General features: G+C 40.3%; 1 protein-coding gene across 3 annotated transcripts in view; it reads right to left on the reverse strand.

The window, feature by feature from the left end:
* Window positions 1-358: 358 nt before the first annotated feature.
* The window catches only part of rgmb (repulsive guidance molecule BMP co-receptor b), a 213,998-nt gene continuing 199,350 nt past the window's right edge, over window positions 359-15,006 (reverse strand). For 2 of the 3 annotated variants that reach the window (XM_041186734.1, XM_041186733.1), the window contains 3 exons: window positions 6,695-6,864; window positions 5,023-5,561; window positions 359-3,032 (listed from right to left, as the gene is read on the reverse strand). In XM_041186734.1, the coding sequence (XP_041042668.1) occupies window positions 2,370-3,032; window positions 5,023-5,561; window positions 6,695-6,864 (1,372 nt within the window). In that variant the 3' untranslated portion in view covers window positions 359-2,369. Of the gene's footprint in view, window positions 3,033-5,022; window positions 5,562-6,694; window positions 6,865-7,879; window positions 7,956-15,006 lie in introns of those variants that run through there. The other variant, XM_041186735.1, reaches the window with a different exon arrangement.

A 15,006-nucleotide genomic window follows, 5' to 3' on the forward strand; every position in this document is an offset into this window, starting at 1 on the left:
TATGCAAGTTGAAATAACCTTCAGGTCTGGACACTTAAAGTCACTCTATTGTAATATTTTTCTAACTTTCCTCACCAAAAAAAAAATCTCCACAGGTTTGTCAGATGCTGGCATAATAAAGTTCCTCAAAGCCAATTATTTCAACTGCTGCATACTTTACATAGTTTGAAAGGGTCCTAGTAAAGTTATTTACTTATGAGTGTGAACATGTAGATCAGAAAAGACTTCCCAAATAAATCAGTTTTAGAACATTCCTGGTGAAGGAATAAAATCACATCACTAAATCAGTCCCTTCATGTAAATATATATTGTGTTGCACTTATCAATTTAATTCAAGAAATAGACACTAGACGTATACTTCCTAACAGAACTTTTAATGCATGTTTCAACAGCATGTTTGACTTCAATAGCAATTTTAAATATACAAACTTGCAGGTTTTCCACTTTGATGAAATAGTAATGGTAACTGAGACAAAAGCAGGTGGTGCAAGAGCAACTTGGTGAGGCTGGTTTTACTAACCTTACTGGATTCCCCAGAATTTTAGCATAAAAGAGAAAAGGCAGGGAAAAAAATTGGGCCTCAACATCGATTCACAACTGATCTATGACTCCTATTCTTTGTTCTGTAGAGAAAATACACACATGGTAAACATGCTCAGCTAGTGCAGTTTCCAGCAATTCAGTTAGACAGCTACATAATAAGCAACGTCATCACAGCTCATTTCTAACTCGCATAGGCCCCATTATTATTTTTATCCCACAAGTATGCCTTAAAGGCGAGCCTTGAAATTAATTGTGTTTATTTTGCCCAATTCAAAAAAAAAATCTGGACAAAGTGTATGGATAAACCAGCCTTTTAAAAGCTTCTGTAGGACTTTCCTAAAATAGAACAAGGAAAAGACTGCATCATCACACAACACCTTCAAGGGGGTTCCTTTTTCTATCTTAGATGCCAAGTGATAGCAAATCATTACAAGGGAGTTGAGAGTGTGAGCACTGGAAAATGAAGCACTTATCAGATGCATTTAATACCATCTGAATTATCTACAAGTCCATCTACGGTAAAAGCTGCATTAAGTCATTCAAACATATGTAAGAACATTTATTTTGAGTTTATAAAATTTTGATGAGACCAATTTGCACACAGCTGATTTTCACTTAGCAAGATCTCATTCCCAACTGAGTTGCCCTGAAAAGACTTATAAATCTGAGAAGCCAATATATTAATTCACCACTGCTATTCTGCACTGTTTGCCAACATTGCGGAAATATGAGAGAGTGCTAGAACGATGCAAAGCACATTGGTGGTGCAATGACGAGTGATAGGATTAAGTTTGTAGCCGTGACTTTTTCAGGCAAATATCCACCTGCAGTTATCACAGCAGTGAGGTGGTAGCGAGTGATGAGTAAACAGTTACGTGTACCCAGACTGTTCGTCACACTCTTAATAATAAAATGCAGATAGGCCAAGATCTAACAGCAACTTTGCTGGAACTCGACCAATGAAACCTTAAAAGACAAAAGGAGAAGATCATATTTAACAGAGCTATATACCTCTATTACTCTTAAGCAGCAAAAGTCTGAAAAGATAATTGTTGTGGAAAATACCCAAGAAAACACATTCACTGGTTTGGAAAAAAGTTCCACGACAGAATTTTTCATAATTTCAGTCAAGCACTAAGTTTCTAATTTTTCCTTTTTTTTTGTGGGATGGGCAGAGGGGAGGGGTTTCTCAACACATCATGTATTATAAAAGGCATTTAACACCCTTTTTAAAATCACAAATTAGCTTTGTAATCACTGGTCACCTGAACACTGAAGTAACTCAAGTGCAATCCACTAGGTGGCACCACTATCACAGCAGAGTGAACACATTAGAAATAGCACAGAATTTGCTCTAGGTTCTTCTAGCAGGACATTTTGTTTATAAATAAGTTAACTATTTACATATTTAGGCAATTACACTTACACAAACAGTTATCTATTTCATACCCTAGAAGCACATCTGCAAATCCTTCTGAGGCTGTTTATCAAACTTTCTGATTTGACAGGCAGCAAAGTAAATTTGAACACATTTAACTGGTAGCCATTTTAAGTGTCAATAAGTAGAAACATAAAGTGCCCTTTGTAACAACAGACCCTACTGCAGGGATATCACAACTCATACATAACTTGCAAAAAAAAACTTTCAACAAAAAGTACATAATACTACAACCAACTTCATATGAACTTACATAACAAATTACACAATATGTACAATCTTATGTTTACTCAGGATTGCCATCCCATCATATATACTGTATATACATATATACTTTTCTGAATATATTATAACAATATATATTTAATATTTTTTATAAACAGAAAACCTACAAAAACACCATCACAAAAAAAGAAAACAGTCCAACAGAAATGTTAAATAACACGTTGTTTTGGGCAACACTGCTGCTTCTGGGGAAAATATGCCACCGTTCTCTCTTTGGGTGCAATGTCTCTAGATCTTGGAGAGCACTGTAAGCTGCTGCTGTAAAGTTTGCATCTCCAGTTGTCAGAAGGTCAAACACACAAGAGTGAAAATAGACATCTTTTACTTGGATTTTCTCATGGCATTTAGCTGTTGCAGTCTCTAATGTGTAAGCACCTTTTGGTGGGGTCTGGGTGTGGTGCAGATGGTTTGGACTATTGGCTGGAAGAGGGAGATGCCCACCTTCATCAATACGTTCATTCATTGGGCAGCCACGGGCACAAAGCTGCAGTCCCTGGCTGTCATTCTCAGACAGGGCCAATGCCTCAGGCATCCTCAATGCAAAGGTTAAATAGCGTCCCACTTGGCGCACTATCACGGTCATTCCTATGTATTTTGCGTGCACCTCCACATGTTTACCACTGACTTTCTCGATTATCCACAGAGTCTTTATCCAGCCATTTCCCACTGTTGTACCATCTATGAATGCTGCAGGCAGATCATCTGTCATCGCTTGGTAAACCTTCTGATCTGTACAGTCATGATAGGTTTTAAATATGATGGTTATCTGAAAGAAATGAAACCATGCATACTCAGTATATATTGATAAATATGACACAGAATAACTAAGTAAATCACATCTTAAATGTCCATTACTGAAAAAGCACTTCATAAATCCACTTGCTATTAATGTATAGTAGAGGCAGCTACTCTATTTATGCCTGTGCATGTATTATTTGTGTTTAATTGGATGAAATATATGGAAGACCCAAAATCTGTCACTATGCAAGATTTTTGTTTAGAATTAAAAGTTAGGGTGTCAACTGTCACATGAACAATCCCACCAATCTCAATGCTTCTCCCAAGTTAGGTAAAACCCTAAGCACTGAGCTGGTTTCTGTCACTGCTTGCAACTGCGAAAACCTGTAACAGACAGCATGCCCCGTGAACACGCAGACTGACTTACTGCACAGATTAAGCTTCAACAGGGCATAGCTGACTGACAAACTAGCAACAATCCTCGAATCTGAGGAATGATTTTAATGAAGTATTTTTTGCCTTCAGGCCGTTGTTTATTTTTGTGTATAATTAGTAGCGGGATGTTTATACAGCCATCAACACAATCTGGACAAGGCAGCTCCTTTAAGGCCAATACACATAAATCAAACTTCTCTATTTAATTCTGTCATCCAGGTGTGAGACATGGTAAAATACTAACTAATGCCCTTCAGGACACAAATGCTCTAATCTAACCATTAACAGTGTTTTAATAAGATTTTTGTTTTAAGCCTACCAGTAAAGTAAAAGCTATGTATGCTTCAAAGCGTCTGATGTACAATAAGAGCATTTTTTGCAGGGTCAAAGCAGACAATCATATACATTTTAAGTACCGCAAAAATATTCGAACCGCTGTCTTCAATCAAAAATTCACTTAAATATATGTACTACATTCACATCAAAAATTCTATAATGTATATCATTGCATGGTTATTTTTGAAGGTATTATTGTTTTTTACAGTACTTTTGAAGCAAATCTGGAAAGCTTTGGTCATGCATAAAAGGTACAAATTTTAATATGCTAATAGCAGATCTTGATTAACTTTATCCTAAAAATATGATAATAGCAGTAAATGGAATTAAACATATCACTGATTATATAGTGTACTCATTAGCAAATTGATCTGTACAAAGTATTTTGACTAACATTTCCTCAGATCAAAAGGTATAAACAATGCAAAGATCGCCAGAAAAAATAAAGTGGTTAGACTTTCAAGTTGAGTGGAAAGAAACTCCTGAAGTGGTAAATTATATGGGAGTTCATCAAAATGCATCTGTTAACACAACAGACACAAGAATTAAAATACATCTACTAAGACCATGTCAGCAACAATGAGTTCATATAACTCAGTGTGAAAGTTCACAATTCACATGTCACAGCTGCATGGTCATTTTCTAAGTATTTTCACAAATTAAACAAACCTGGCAAGTGCACTTGTAAGAATCCAAATATTTTGTTCTGAATATTTTAACTATGAAGAGTAGAATTTTTCTCATGACCTGAAACTTTGCACTCCTTTTGCTTAAACTGTTTCAGAGATTTTATTGGAATAATATTTTACCTTGTAATTATCCTTTGAGAAAGGGGAAAGCAGAAAATATTGTGATTAAAATAGCACCAGGAGAACTATAACACAATTCACTAGTTCAAATACAATAGGATCTATTGCAGTCGGTGAAGCCCTCCCTTCACCACTGTCTCCCGCTATATAATCAGATAGGAAGCGCTATATAAAGTGGAAGTCTGAAAGGAGTGGAAAATGGAAGAGCCCTGAGATATTGAAAGGAACAAATAAGAAACACAACAGTTTGAAAAATAACCACAGCTAACGTTGGGGATTCTCCGACACAAATCCCCTTCTAAGGAAGCTGTAACATTCCGTCAGTAAACTCTCCACTTTACAGCAGGGAATCCCTCACCTGGTGTCTCTTACAATTCCTACCCTTCCTCCTCCCAAAATAAACAAGTCAGCCCACCAAAGGAGAACAGGGCTCTGTACCTTGTTAGTGGCTGTGGCGCTGGATCCCTGTACAACAGGGACGTTAGTTACTTGCACTGACAAGTAGTCGTTATCAATCAGGGGCCAGGCTCCTTCCACTTTGCAAGTCTGAAAGTGATCCCTGAAAGTCCTGAGATGCGGGTCGCCAAACAAGCCGCAGAAGACGTAGCGGCGGCCGGGCTGTGGCTCGGTGCCCGCTGCAGCCCGGTGACCGCGCACCAGCCCAGCCCGGTTCTCGTAATCACAGAAGCCCATGTTGTGATTGACAGGCACCAGGTCCTGGGCTGCGATCGACGTGGGCCCTTCCCGGGAGCAGTTCCTCTGGCTCATCAGGTCGCTGATGCCCAGCATAGCCGAGTGGAAGGCCAGGTTGCCCCGGCATGCCTTGGCCGTGCGCTCGGTGCACAGGGCATAAGCCCGGAGGGCGATGCAGAACTCGGAGGCGAAAGCATTCAGAGCGGCGTTCAGGTGGGACGTCAGGGCTACAAAGTCGGTTGTGCACTTCTGGATCCTGCACTGATACTGTTGCTGGCAGTAGGCTGCAAAAAACAAAATAGTGGAACAAGACGTAAAACACAGCGAACTCGGGTTATTATAGAGGATGAATTCAAACAAATCATCGCACCTCCCCCCAAACTGGCACTGAGTGATAGAAATCACAGCTGGAAAAGCATTGCATTCCTAAACTATAAATCAATTTTCGTAAAACCAGGGATATGTGGTTCCATTTTAAGCTTTGAATGTGATGGAAGGCAAGCTTTCCACATTTACTAAAAAATCGCCTCCATGCAAAAGTTGCATCGAGAACAAGTGCACAATAACTTTATATGGCAATGCACTGCATTCTGACGGTTCAAGTGTGAGCGGGTTGCATTTACTACATTCAGCACTTGCACCGTAATGTCCAATCCGCAGCTAAATTCTTACAAAGACGTGCGAAAGAAAGCGGGACACTGTCTTATCTTCACATTATTTGCAGAGTCTCGGGGGGAGGGAATTGTGGACGCAAACCACTGCGAGAAAGCAGATAAGTAACAGATTTGTAATGAAGACAAAAGAATGATTTGTCTATTCCTAACAAAAAATCAATCACACGTTGACTTCAGGGGTTGGACGCGATTCAGTCACGATCAAGAATTTGAAATGTTTGAGGAGCTACGAATAGACAAAAATGAAGGAGTGTCGAGAAATGAAACAAATGATCCAGCCATTTCATGCAGTTGGTAACCTGAGCCCGTTTGTCGACTTTCAGTAAACACGATGGAAGAAAGAAATTATTTCTCCCGGTAAAAATGCTCAGGTTCTCTCCCAGCCCCAATACAATCAAGTTCTTCCCAATGTGAACCGTTAAAATGATAGTAAAGTGAGCGCGTTAGACTCGACTCCAAAATGTTTACTTATTTGCTATTATCAAAAGAAAGGGTTGGTCATACAAGACGCAAACTGTAAATTAAGAGAGGAGAAAACGGGATTTCGTTCAGGAAAAGTTTACAACAGGGGAGGTGGTGGTGCGGAAGATTTGTGTGCAAGTTTGCGCCGGACGAACACACGCGAAATGAACCCAAGCGGTGGGATTGCAGCAGCGGCAGCAGTGATCTGCTCAGGCCAGGATCTTGCACAACACTGAGCTTTCAAATCATAACACAGTGCTGAGGGAAGGGTTTGGGATTACCTGTGTTGGCACACGTCGAAATGAAGAGCAGGAGGAAAGTGAAGGCGATGGAAGGGCGCTCAGCCCCGGGGTAGTAAAATCCTGCTTTCCCCATGCCCATCCATTCAGGTTGCAGTGAGTTTCTCAAATACTCCACCGAGAAGGGGCAGCTGCAGGAACCTCTCCTCGTCCTGTAGGAGCGACAAACGCATGAAGGAAATTAATCAGAACACAGCCGGGCATACAGCATTGTTTTTTTTTGAGGATGCAAAAGGTGGAATAAGGAAGAGCAGCTCTGGCCCAACACTATCAATCTCCGCTATCCAGTGCCAGCAGACACACACCAAGCTGCACACAGCAGCACGCAACCTAGCCCAGCGCCCCCAGCTCACTGCCTATTGGCTAGGTGCCGTCCCACCCCTCCGGGTGCTGCCTCCTTATTGGTGAATTGCAGCAGTCAATCAGCCTTTCCCCTCTCCCGGGCCAGCGTTCCAGAGTTTCCGCTCCCAGGTTCGGCTGCACCGAAGCGCATTACTTCATCACGGCCCAGAGCGGAGCTGCCACTGGGAGGAGGAGGAATCAGCAAAGGAAAGAATGCAAAACCAGAAAGGAAAAAGGCAACAGCAAGAGAGGAAAAAAACATTAAAAAAACATGGGAAGCATAAAAACAACAGGAAGCAGCATAGAAGAAATAAAAACGAGAATAGTAACATGAAATAATAATGAGAAAGGCGAGGGCGGAAAATACAAAGAAAACCGTGACCAGTTCTAACAGGAAGATGCTGAAAATTCAGATATAACCTTTTTACACTCCAACCAACAGAATGGTATGGTGAAATAGATGATGGCTATGTTAAACCGGAACAATGCATTTATTTAATAAACTAACTGCAACTTCTGCAGACCCGCTAACACAACAGGTGTGGGGCTGCGCAATTCAGGGAGAGCAAAACAACATGTCAAAAACAGGGGTCTACAGAATACAAAATAGCCTCGAGTAAAAAAGGGTTAAAAAGCTGTTCATTTGGTTTCAGCTGCAAAGCTGTCAACTTTCGCAACTGCTTACACATTCACTATCACGGCTGTGAACCACAATGTTGACCCATCACTGCGGGCTCAGGCTGCACACAGTCAGCCCCCAGCCTCGGGCAAACACAGACAGTGTTTACGGTGTGCTGTCAACATCAAAAAAACGTCCATCCCAACCTCGCATAGAATAAACCAGCTTCCTTCAACCGAGTGATAGCATGTCTTGGGAGATCACATCCTCCTTTGTGCTGCTTCCCGCTCTCCGTTGTGGGGCTGTGAATTGGTTGTTGAAGTTGCAGTTTTGTAAGGACGTTAATTTGGCTGCAAAACGCTTGTGTTTAAATGAAGAACCAAGACGTTGGCAGGCATGAAGCAGCAGCACTCATAGGGACTATAGAGGGCGCAGCGGGCCCGTTATGGAGCAGCAACCACCAGCATCAATTCTCTTCAATAATTAAAGCCACGGTTCGGTGAAAAAGTTACAGTGTGCGCCCCAAAATCATTCATTTTAATAGAAATTTGACATTTCTTAAATAGTCTTTACTTTCTAAAATACGTGGATTATTATATCGATACATAAACGACTGGTACATGATGAAAGGTTTAATTATAACACGGGGAAGGCATGCACAAGCAGCATAACTGCGAGTAATCTCCAAAAAAATGCACATTTACACTACATTTCAAGGAGTTATCTTTATTATGAAAATAACCAATCCATGTTTCCTCACTTTTTTACACGCAAACCCCTAAAATTGTGGTGAGGGATGAACTGATCCCAGACTTCCATGAATAACATCCCAAACACATGGCTCGAAGTGCTTAGAAGCCACCTCCTGGGGTCAACTCTCTGTCCACCTCCTCTGCTCAGCACCAAGTATCTCACCTCTACCAAGAGTCTCCTCACAGTGACATGGCATTTTTTTTGTTGGGGAGAATTTAACTTGCACCCAGGATTCCAGAACACAGCTCATTGTAAGCCATCCCTCTGTAACCTGTATGTTTTTTTAATAGCTCAAAAGGCTGGCTTTAAAAGAACGTTTTCATAATTCATTTCTAACACCTTATCACATGGGCAGTGGATCCTTGCAGTTATGGTGAGGAACTATATGCTGGCCCACTGATAATTATATGAGATATTTTGTGGGCAGTTATATGGAAAGATAATTAATGAGACAACTGGAAGCCCAACTTCTTTTCCAAGATAACATACAATGGTGCTTCTTGGTTGTCCTGGTTTTTCTGTTGAGTGAAGCAACAGGATTTTGGTCTCAGTCATATTCTTCAGCACATGACCTAGGTTGAAACATTGGGTGCAGCGCTCTATTTAAGATGTGTCATCCCTCAGATGAGTTTTTATTCTTTCACAGGATGCGGGGCATCGCTGGCTAGGTCAGCATTTATAGCCCATCCCTAATTGCCCTTGAGAGGGTGGTGGTGAGCTGCCTTCTTAAACCACTGCAGTCCATGTGGTGTGGGTACACCCACAGTGCTGTTAGGGAGGGAGTTCCAGGATTTTGACCCAGTTAGAGTGAAGAAATGGCAATATAGTTCCAAGTCAGGATGGTGTGTGCTTGGAGAGGAACCTGCAGGTGATGAGGTATTAAATTGAAGCTTCATCTGCTAATTTGAATAGATCAGATGGACATTGTATGGCAATATCTGAAAAGGTGGTGATGTTCTGGACAACTTGTTCTGGACAACTTTCCTCCCTGATCTAACACCACTATAAACAGATTAACTGTTTATCTCATAGCTGTTTGTAGGATCTTAGCATGTGCAAATTGGCATCCAGATCTGTCTACATAACACCTCCTGCACTTCCAGTAATTTATTGCATATGAAATGCTTTGAGATGTGTCTGAGAGCCATGACAAAACACTACATAAATGCATGTTTTTTTTTCTTATTGGTGTTTGAATATGGGTGTGCATTAATTTTGTAATTTCCAAAAACAGTAGGGATGTTAGTGATTGGAAATATATTCAGCTTACTCTTGGGTTATGCTGAGTAAACCTCCCTTTACTCTTCTCCAATAATGTGCCATTAGAATTACATCTCTGCATGATATGGCAAGATTGCTAATTTTAGTGGCAAATTTAGTTCTGGGGACTCAAGTGCCCTTGCAATTCCTAAGCCCACTCTAATTTCATAGTATTGTAACTGTTATGAGTAAGAACTTTCAATGTACCAGTTTTGCCTGAATATGAAAGCAAGTTCATGAATCATAATGGTGATCAATATTTCCAAAGCCTATGCATATTTTTTAGAATTACGTTTTCTCTTTTCCTTTGATCCCCTTCTCCCCAACTGACACTTATCTGGTCTGGACAGTGGGAAGTCCAATCTGCTGTAATCACCAGGGATGAAAATAATTCCATTCTTCCATCACCTCTCCTGGTCCATTGAAAATTGCATACATAAGAGATAGAAGTAAGAGGCTCCAAAAACAGTTTCCTTTTGACATCAATAAACTTAATGTGTCTGATGAAAGTCACACTTCTAAGTAAGTATAAACGTCAGCACAATAGGATTCAGATTCTCTGTATACATGAAACACTGTAGGGTTGTGTCTGGAAAAGATCACATGCGCTTATTTAAGTAAGCTGTCAGTTAATATAGAGGTTATAGCGGAAGTATTTCTTTATGAAGCACACCTACAGTATTCTACTCCAAAATTATTAGTATTTTTGAGGATATTACAGTGGCATTCAAACAACTAACTGAATTTCCAAAATTACTGCTTGGTGGAAGTGACAGTATAAGAAACAATTGAATAGTTTTAATAATTCAGTATTTTATTTCCTGATGAACATTAAAAATCCTTTAGGTATTAGATTCTCCAGAATGTTTTAATACCATAAGTGAAATATCAGCTGTTAGCAGTGTAATATGAAAAAGATATGTGCTTTTGGGCATTTCTGTGGAAATTCTTGGAACTAATGGAAGACTGGAACATTTGAATCTTCTCAACCAAAGAAATATGTATTTTTCCATTATAACCCCATAACTTACCCCATTCAACATTAAATGCACTTTAAAACCTGCCTCCCAAAAACCAAGATTTCAAATGATGAGACAAGTTAGAAACAGAATCCTGAGAATGATGGGTCTGGTGATCTTTTATGATCCTTTTAGGTTCCTAAAAGAAATTGCATTCCTATGAAATAAAAATAAAGGTCCAAGGGGGTTTTCTATTCATAAGAGAACTTTGTATTGCCACATTCAAGTAATTGTTGCATAGTTCTACCTGGATATAATCTACATTTCAACTATGCTAATATTCCAATAAATCAACCACACTCAATCTGCTTCAGCCACATCTTGGCCAGGTTGCTAGGTGAGAAAAACTAAACATAGTTTCATTGGAAAGGAAACCAAAAAAAATCATGTATATTTTCTGTTGACAGAGGATATAGAGTTTTGCAATGAGAGTTTAGAAGATTGGAGCTCATTTTACCCCCTCCCTTTTCAGATGGACAAAGATGTAAACAGGACAGAACAATGGGTGGGGGGGAGGGGATATTGTAAAATATCTTTCCGCTTCCTACCCACTTCAGAACACACTATTGTTGTCCTGTCTCTGTTGGGTGTATTAACCTTCCTTGAATCTATTGTTATAACCAAAAAGAATCACTCTCCAAGGGTGCATGCTCTCTTCTTCAAATGAAGAGAGTAGAGAATTATGAGTGTAAGCAACGGCTTGTATAGATCGGAGAAAGGATACCATTTGTGAAGAGTAACTGTGAGGCATGGATACAAGAGAACAATAGAATGAGGGTAAGTGTGATTGCTGATCAGATGGGGAGGTGAGGGGCCTGGAGAGGAATGAGTGGAGCTGCAAGGCATGTTGACCTGAGGAGTGCTGTGCAGGAGAATGCCAAGAAAGTCAAGAGTATGGGCCTCGGCACCCAGAATTCCTATGCCATTCAGCTTTCCCGCCCTCCTGATCTCCTGGGTCCTCTTGGTGCAATGTCTCTTGATTGGAGGAACCACACCTGCTATTAACTTCCTCGGCCACTTCCATCGACTCTTGTTTGGTTGGAGAGGTTGTCCTCTTCCTCCTGTCTTTGGCAAAGAGCATCTCACTGCAGAACTTGGATCCCACAGCAGAACCTCCACGTAAGAGTGAAAGTCCTGGGGAGCAACCTTGCCAGGTCTGTCGAAGGGTCATGAGGACTTGAAACGTCAACTCTTTTCTTCTCCGCCGATGCTGCCAGACCTGCTGAGTTTTTCCAGGTAATTCTGTTTTTGTTTTGGATTTCCGGCATCCGCAGTTTTTTTGTTTGTAATTACCTGCAGGTCTGGCAACATCTGCGGAGAAGAAAAGAGTTGACGTGTATTGGAAAGGAGGGATATAATAATTGAAACTGTGACAGCTGGAGCCAATGGTTGCAAAGTGATTTGGGAGAAGTTGGGAAACAGCCTGAAGATTTACTCTTTCAGATAGAGAATGCAGTATAGCATTGGGACAGGTAGGCTAAAGAGAAATATGAAAACACCAACAAAAGTACTAAAACAATTTGGCTAAAGGTTAACTAAAATTGCTCATCTGACTAAAAGCTTTACTCTTTGCAAAGAGATTGAATGTGTTAATCTGATAACTATCTTACGGAAATATTAAAAATGTCAATCAGAACCTGGGGGCCTTAAAACCTAGTTGAGGAATTCAGAGAATTATAGGATGAGAATTATAGATTTAGAGTACATAGCCATTTCCTCTTTAATCTAAGCTACTAGTTACATTTTGGAGCGACGCCTGCCCTGTTCTATATCATTTCATACATTTCCATTCAACTAATCCTCAAATTTCCATCTCTTAATTTGCATATCTGTTCAGAGTTTTAGCTCCAATATCAAGGGTAATAAACTTAGGCAACTCCCTTTTAAATTAATATATTGTTAACACACTATTCAAATTCAGTAGTCATTTATTCCAGAGGTTTGATATCCCAAGAGAGAAGAATCATCAAGTTTTTTTCAAAATCTTGCTATCGTGAATACATGCAGCATAAAACATTCAATTTATCAGGTTCTCACGCCAATTTGAATATTCATGTTGTGTCTCACTTCCAACATACCTTGTTCTTGAAAGAATATCCTTTCCTTTAATCTATCTTTGTATGTGGTGGTGTATCCGAGCCCAGGAGTCATCTGTATTATTGTTTGTTACAGACACTCTAGCCAGAGCTGCAGCTTGATGCAATTTTCAAAATGTACATATCCAAGGCATTATTTTCAAAGTCCTCATGATACACATCCTAGTCACTTTCACAAGTACTGAGATGCTCAAGCTATCAGTTTATAGTTCTCAGATCCTTTTTACATTGTATATTTTGAAAGGGACCCTGTCTCTCTCTCTCTTTCCATTACTCCTACCAATATTGTCAGTTCATTTATACCTCTTTCATATAAAGCACGTCATTATGTCTAACCAAGGGTAGCATTTTTCCAGTCCCTTCCATAGCAAATTACTTCTAAATAGTTGGCCTTTCTATCCAAATTTGCATAATCTGCCTTTGTTCTATTTTAACAAGCACCTTCCTAATCAAAAAGTTTAGAGAGAACAGAGGACGCAGGGTGATTCCTGGACCACTTTGTTATTTACCTTCTCAACAATTTCCCTTTATTTTATCACTTTTCTATACATGTTAATTTATTCTCCTCTATTTATAAATAACTAGTTAACATGGTTATATGAAATTAAGGTGTCAGCCTTGGCTCAGTGGTAACATCCTTACCTCTGAGGAGATTAAAGGTCCACTTCAGAAACTTGAACACAATCTAGGCCGATGCTCCGGTTAAGTACTGAGTGAACACTGCATTATTGAAGGTGCCAACTTTTGGATGAAGACACCAAACTGAGGATCTTCTCAGGTGGATGTAAACATCTCAAGGTACCATTTAAGTAGAGGGGTTTTCCCAATGTCATGGTCAACACTGGTTCCTCTTATAACATCATTAAAACAGATATCTGGTCATTTATCTCATTGCTGTTCATGGAACCTTGTTGTGTGCATATCGTTTTCAGAAGGGATCTGGATAAAAAAGCCAATGGTTCAATAAGGAGATATAGAAGGACCTATGTCCCCTATTGTAAACTGACCTCTAAATGTTCCTTCAAACACAGAAGTCAAAGAACAGACTTTCTTCCAAATACTGGACTGAACATCAAGTGGTCTTACTGTGCTCATACAGATTTACAGCAAGTGCTTCTTTTTACCACCTTGCCTACCTCTAGTGCTTGTCTGTGCTGTTCTTAAACATATCAACATTGGTGCATTGGTGATGTCTGAAAGCCAAGCCCTTAGGCTTGGGACCAAGGCGCTGACTTCTGTGAGGCACCTAGGGGCATTTTATTACGTTAAAGGCATTATATAATTACAAGTTGAATCAACACTCCCCAATGTCAGATCATAATTTCACCTCTGGAATCATAGAATAATGATTGCTACACATAAGGGCAGGTAGCTTATCTTTGCGGCTGGTAAACTTTTTCCCATATTGTGAAGGAATCCTGGGGTTGAAGTCAAAGTGAACAACACATTCTTGCAGGGTCTCCGGCCATGTCCCCAAACAGCTAGTCTCTCCTGCTCTGCTTCTCAATTATGGAGAGATACAGTTGGCTCCGTGCAACTCACTGCTTGTTTCTTCAATCAGGTAATGCCTTCTTTAAGCAGCAGCAGGTTTTACATTCTGTTGCTCCATCAAGTTTGTGCCTCCCTAATCAGTCACAAATGACATCCTTTGTTACAGTGATGCGTATTCCCACCTCATCCTCCCTGTAGCCTTTGACACAGTCACCTATACCATCCAACTAAAAAGCAGCTCCTCAGTTGACAAGCTCAGTGGGACTGTTCTCGTTTGATTTCAATGGTATCCAATGTTGCCAGAATATCTCCGGCAATGGCTTCTCATTCCACTCCTGCATAGTTAGTAATGGAGCCCCCTAACAATCTATCCTTGCCCCTTCCTCATTTACATGTTGCCATTGGTGATAGTCAACCAATGATAAAGAGTCAGCTTCCACATGTATGCTGACACCCAGCTCTACTTCTCCCACCACCTCTTGATCTCTGCACTGCCTTGGTTCATCTGATATTCAGTCTTAGGTGAACTGCATTATCCTGAAATTAAACATTGGAAAAGCCAAAACCATCATCTTTGACTCTCTCCACAAATTCCATAACCTTGCTATTGATTCCAACCACTTCCCCGGTCACTATCTCAGGATGAACCAGACTATTTAAACCCGCAGTATTCAATTTGACCCTCAGTAGAGTTTTCAGTCCTGTGTCCTCTCC

Source organism: Carcharodon carcharias, chromosome 4 (genome assembly GCF_017639515.1).
Source record: "Carcharodon carcharias isolate sCarCar2 chromosome 4, sCarCar2.pri, whole genome shotgun sequence".
NCBI lineage: Eukaryota > Metazoa > Chordata > Chondrichthyes > Lamniformes > Lamnidae > Carcharodon > Carcharodon carcharias.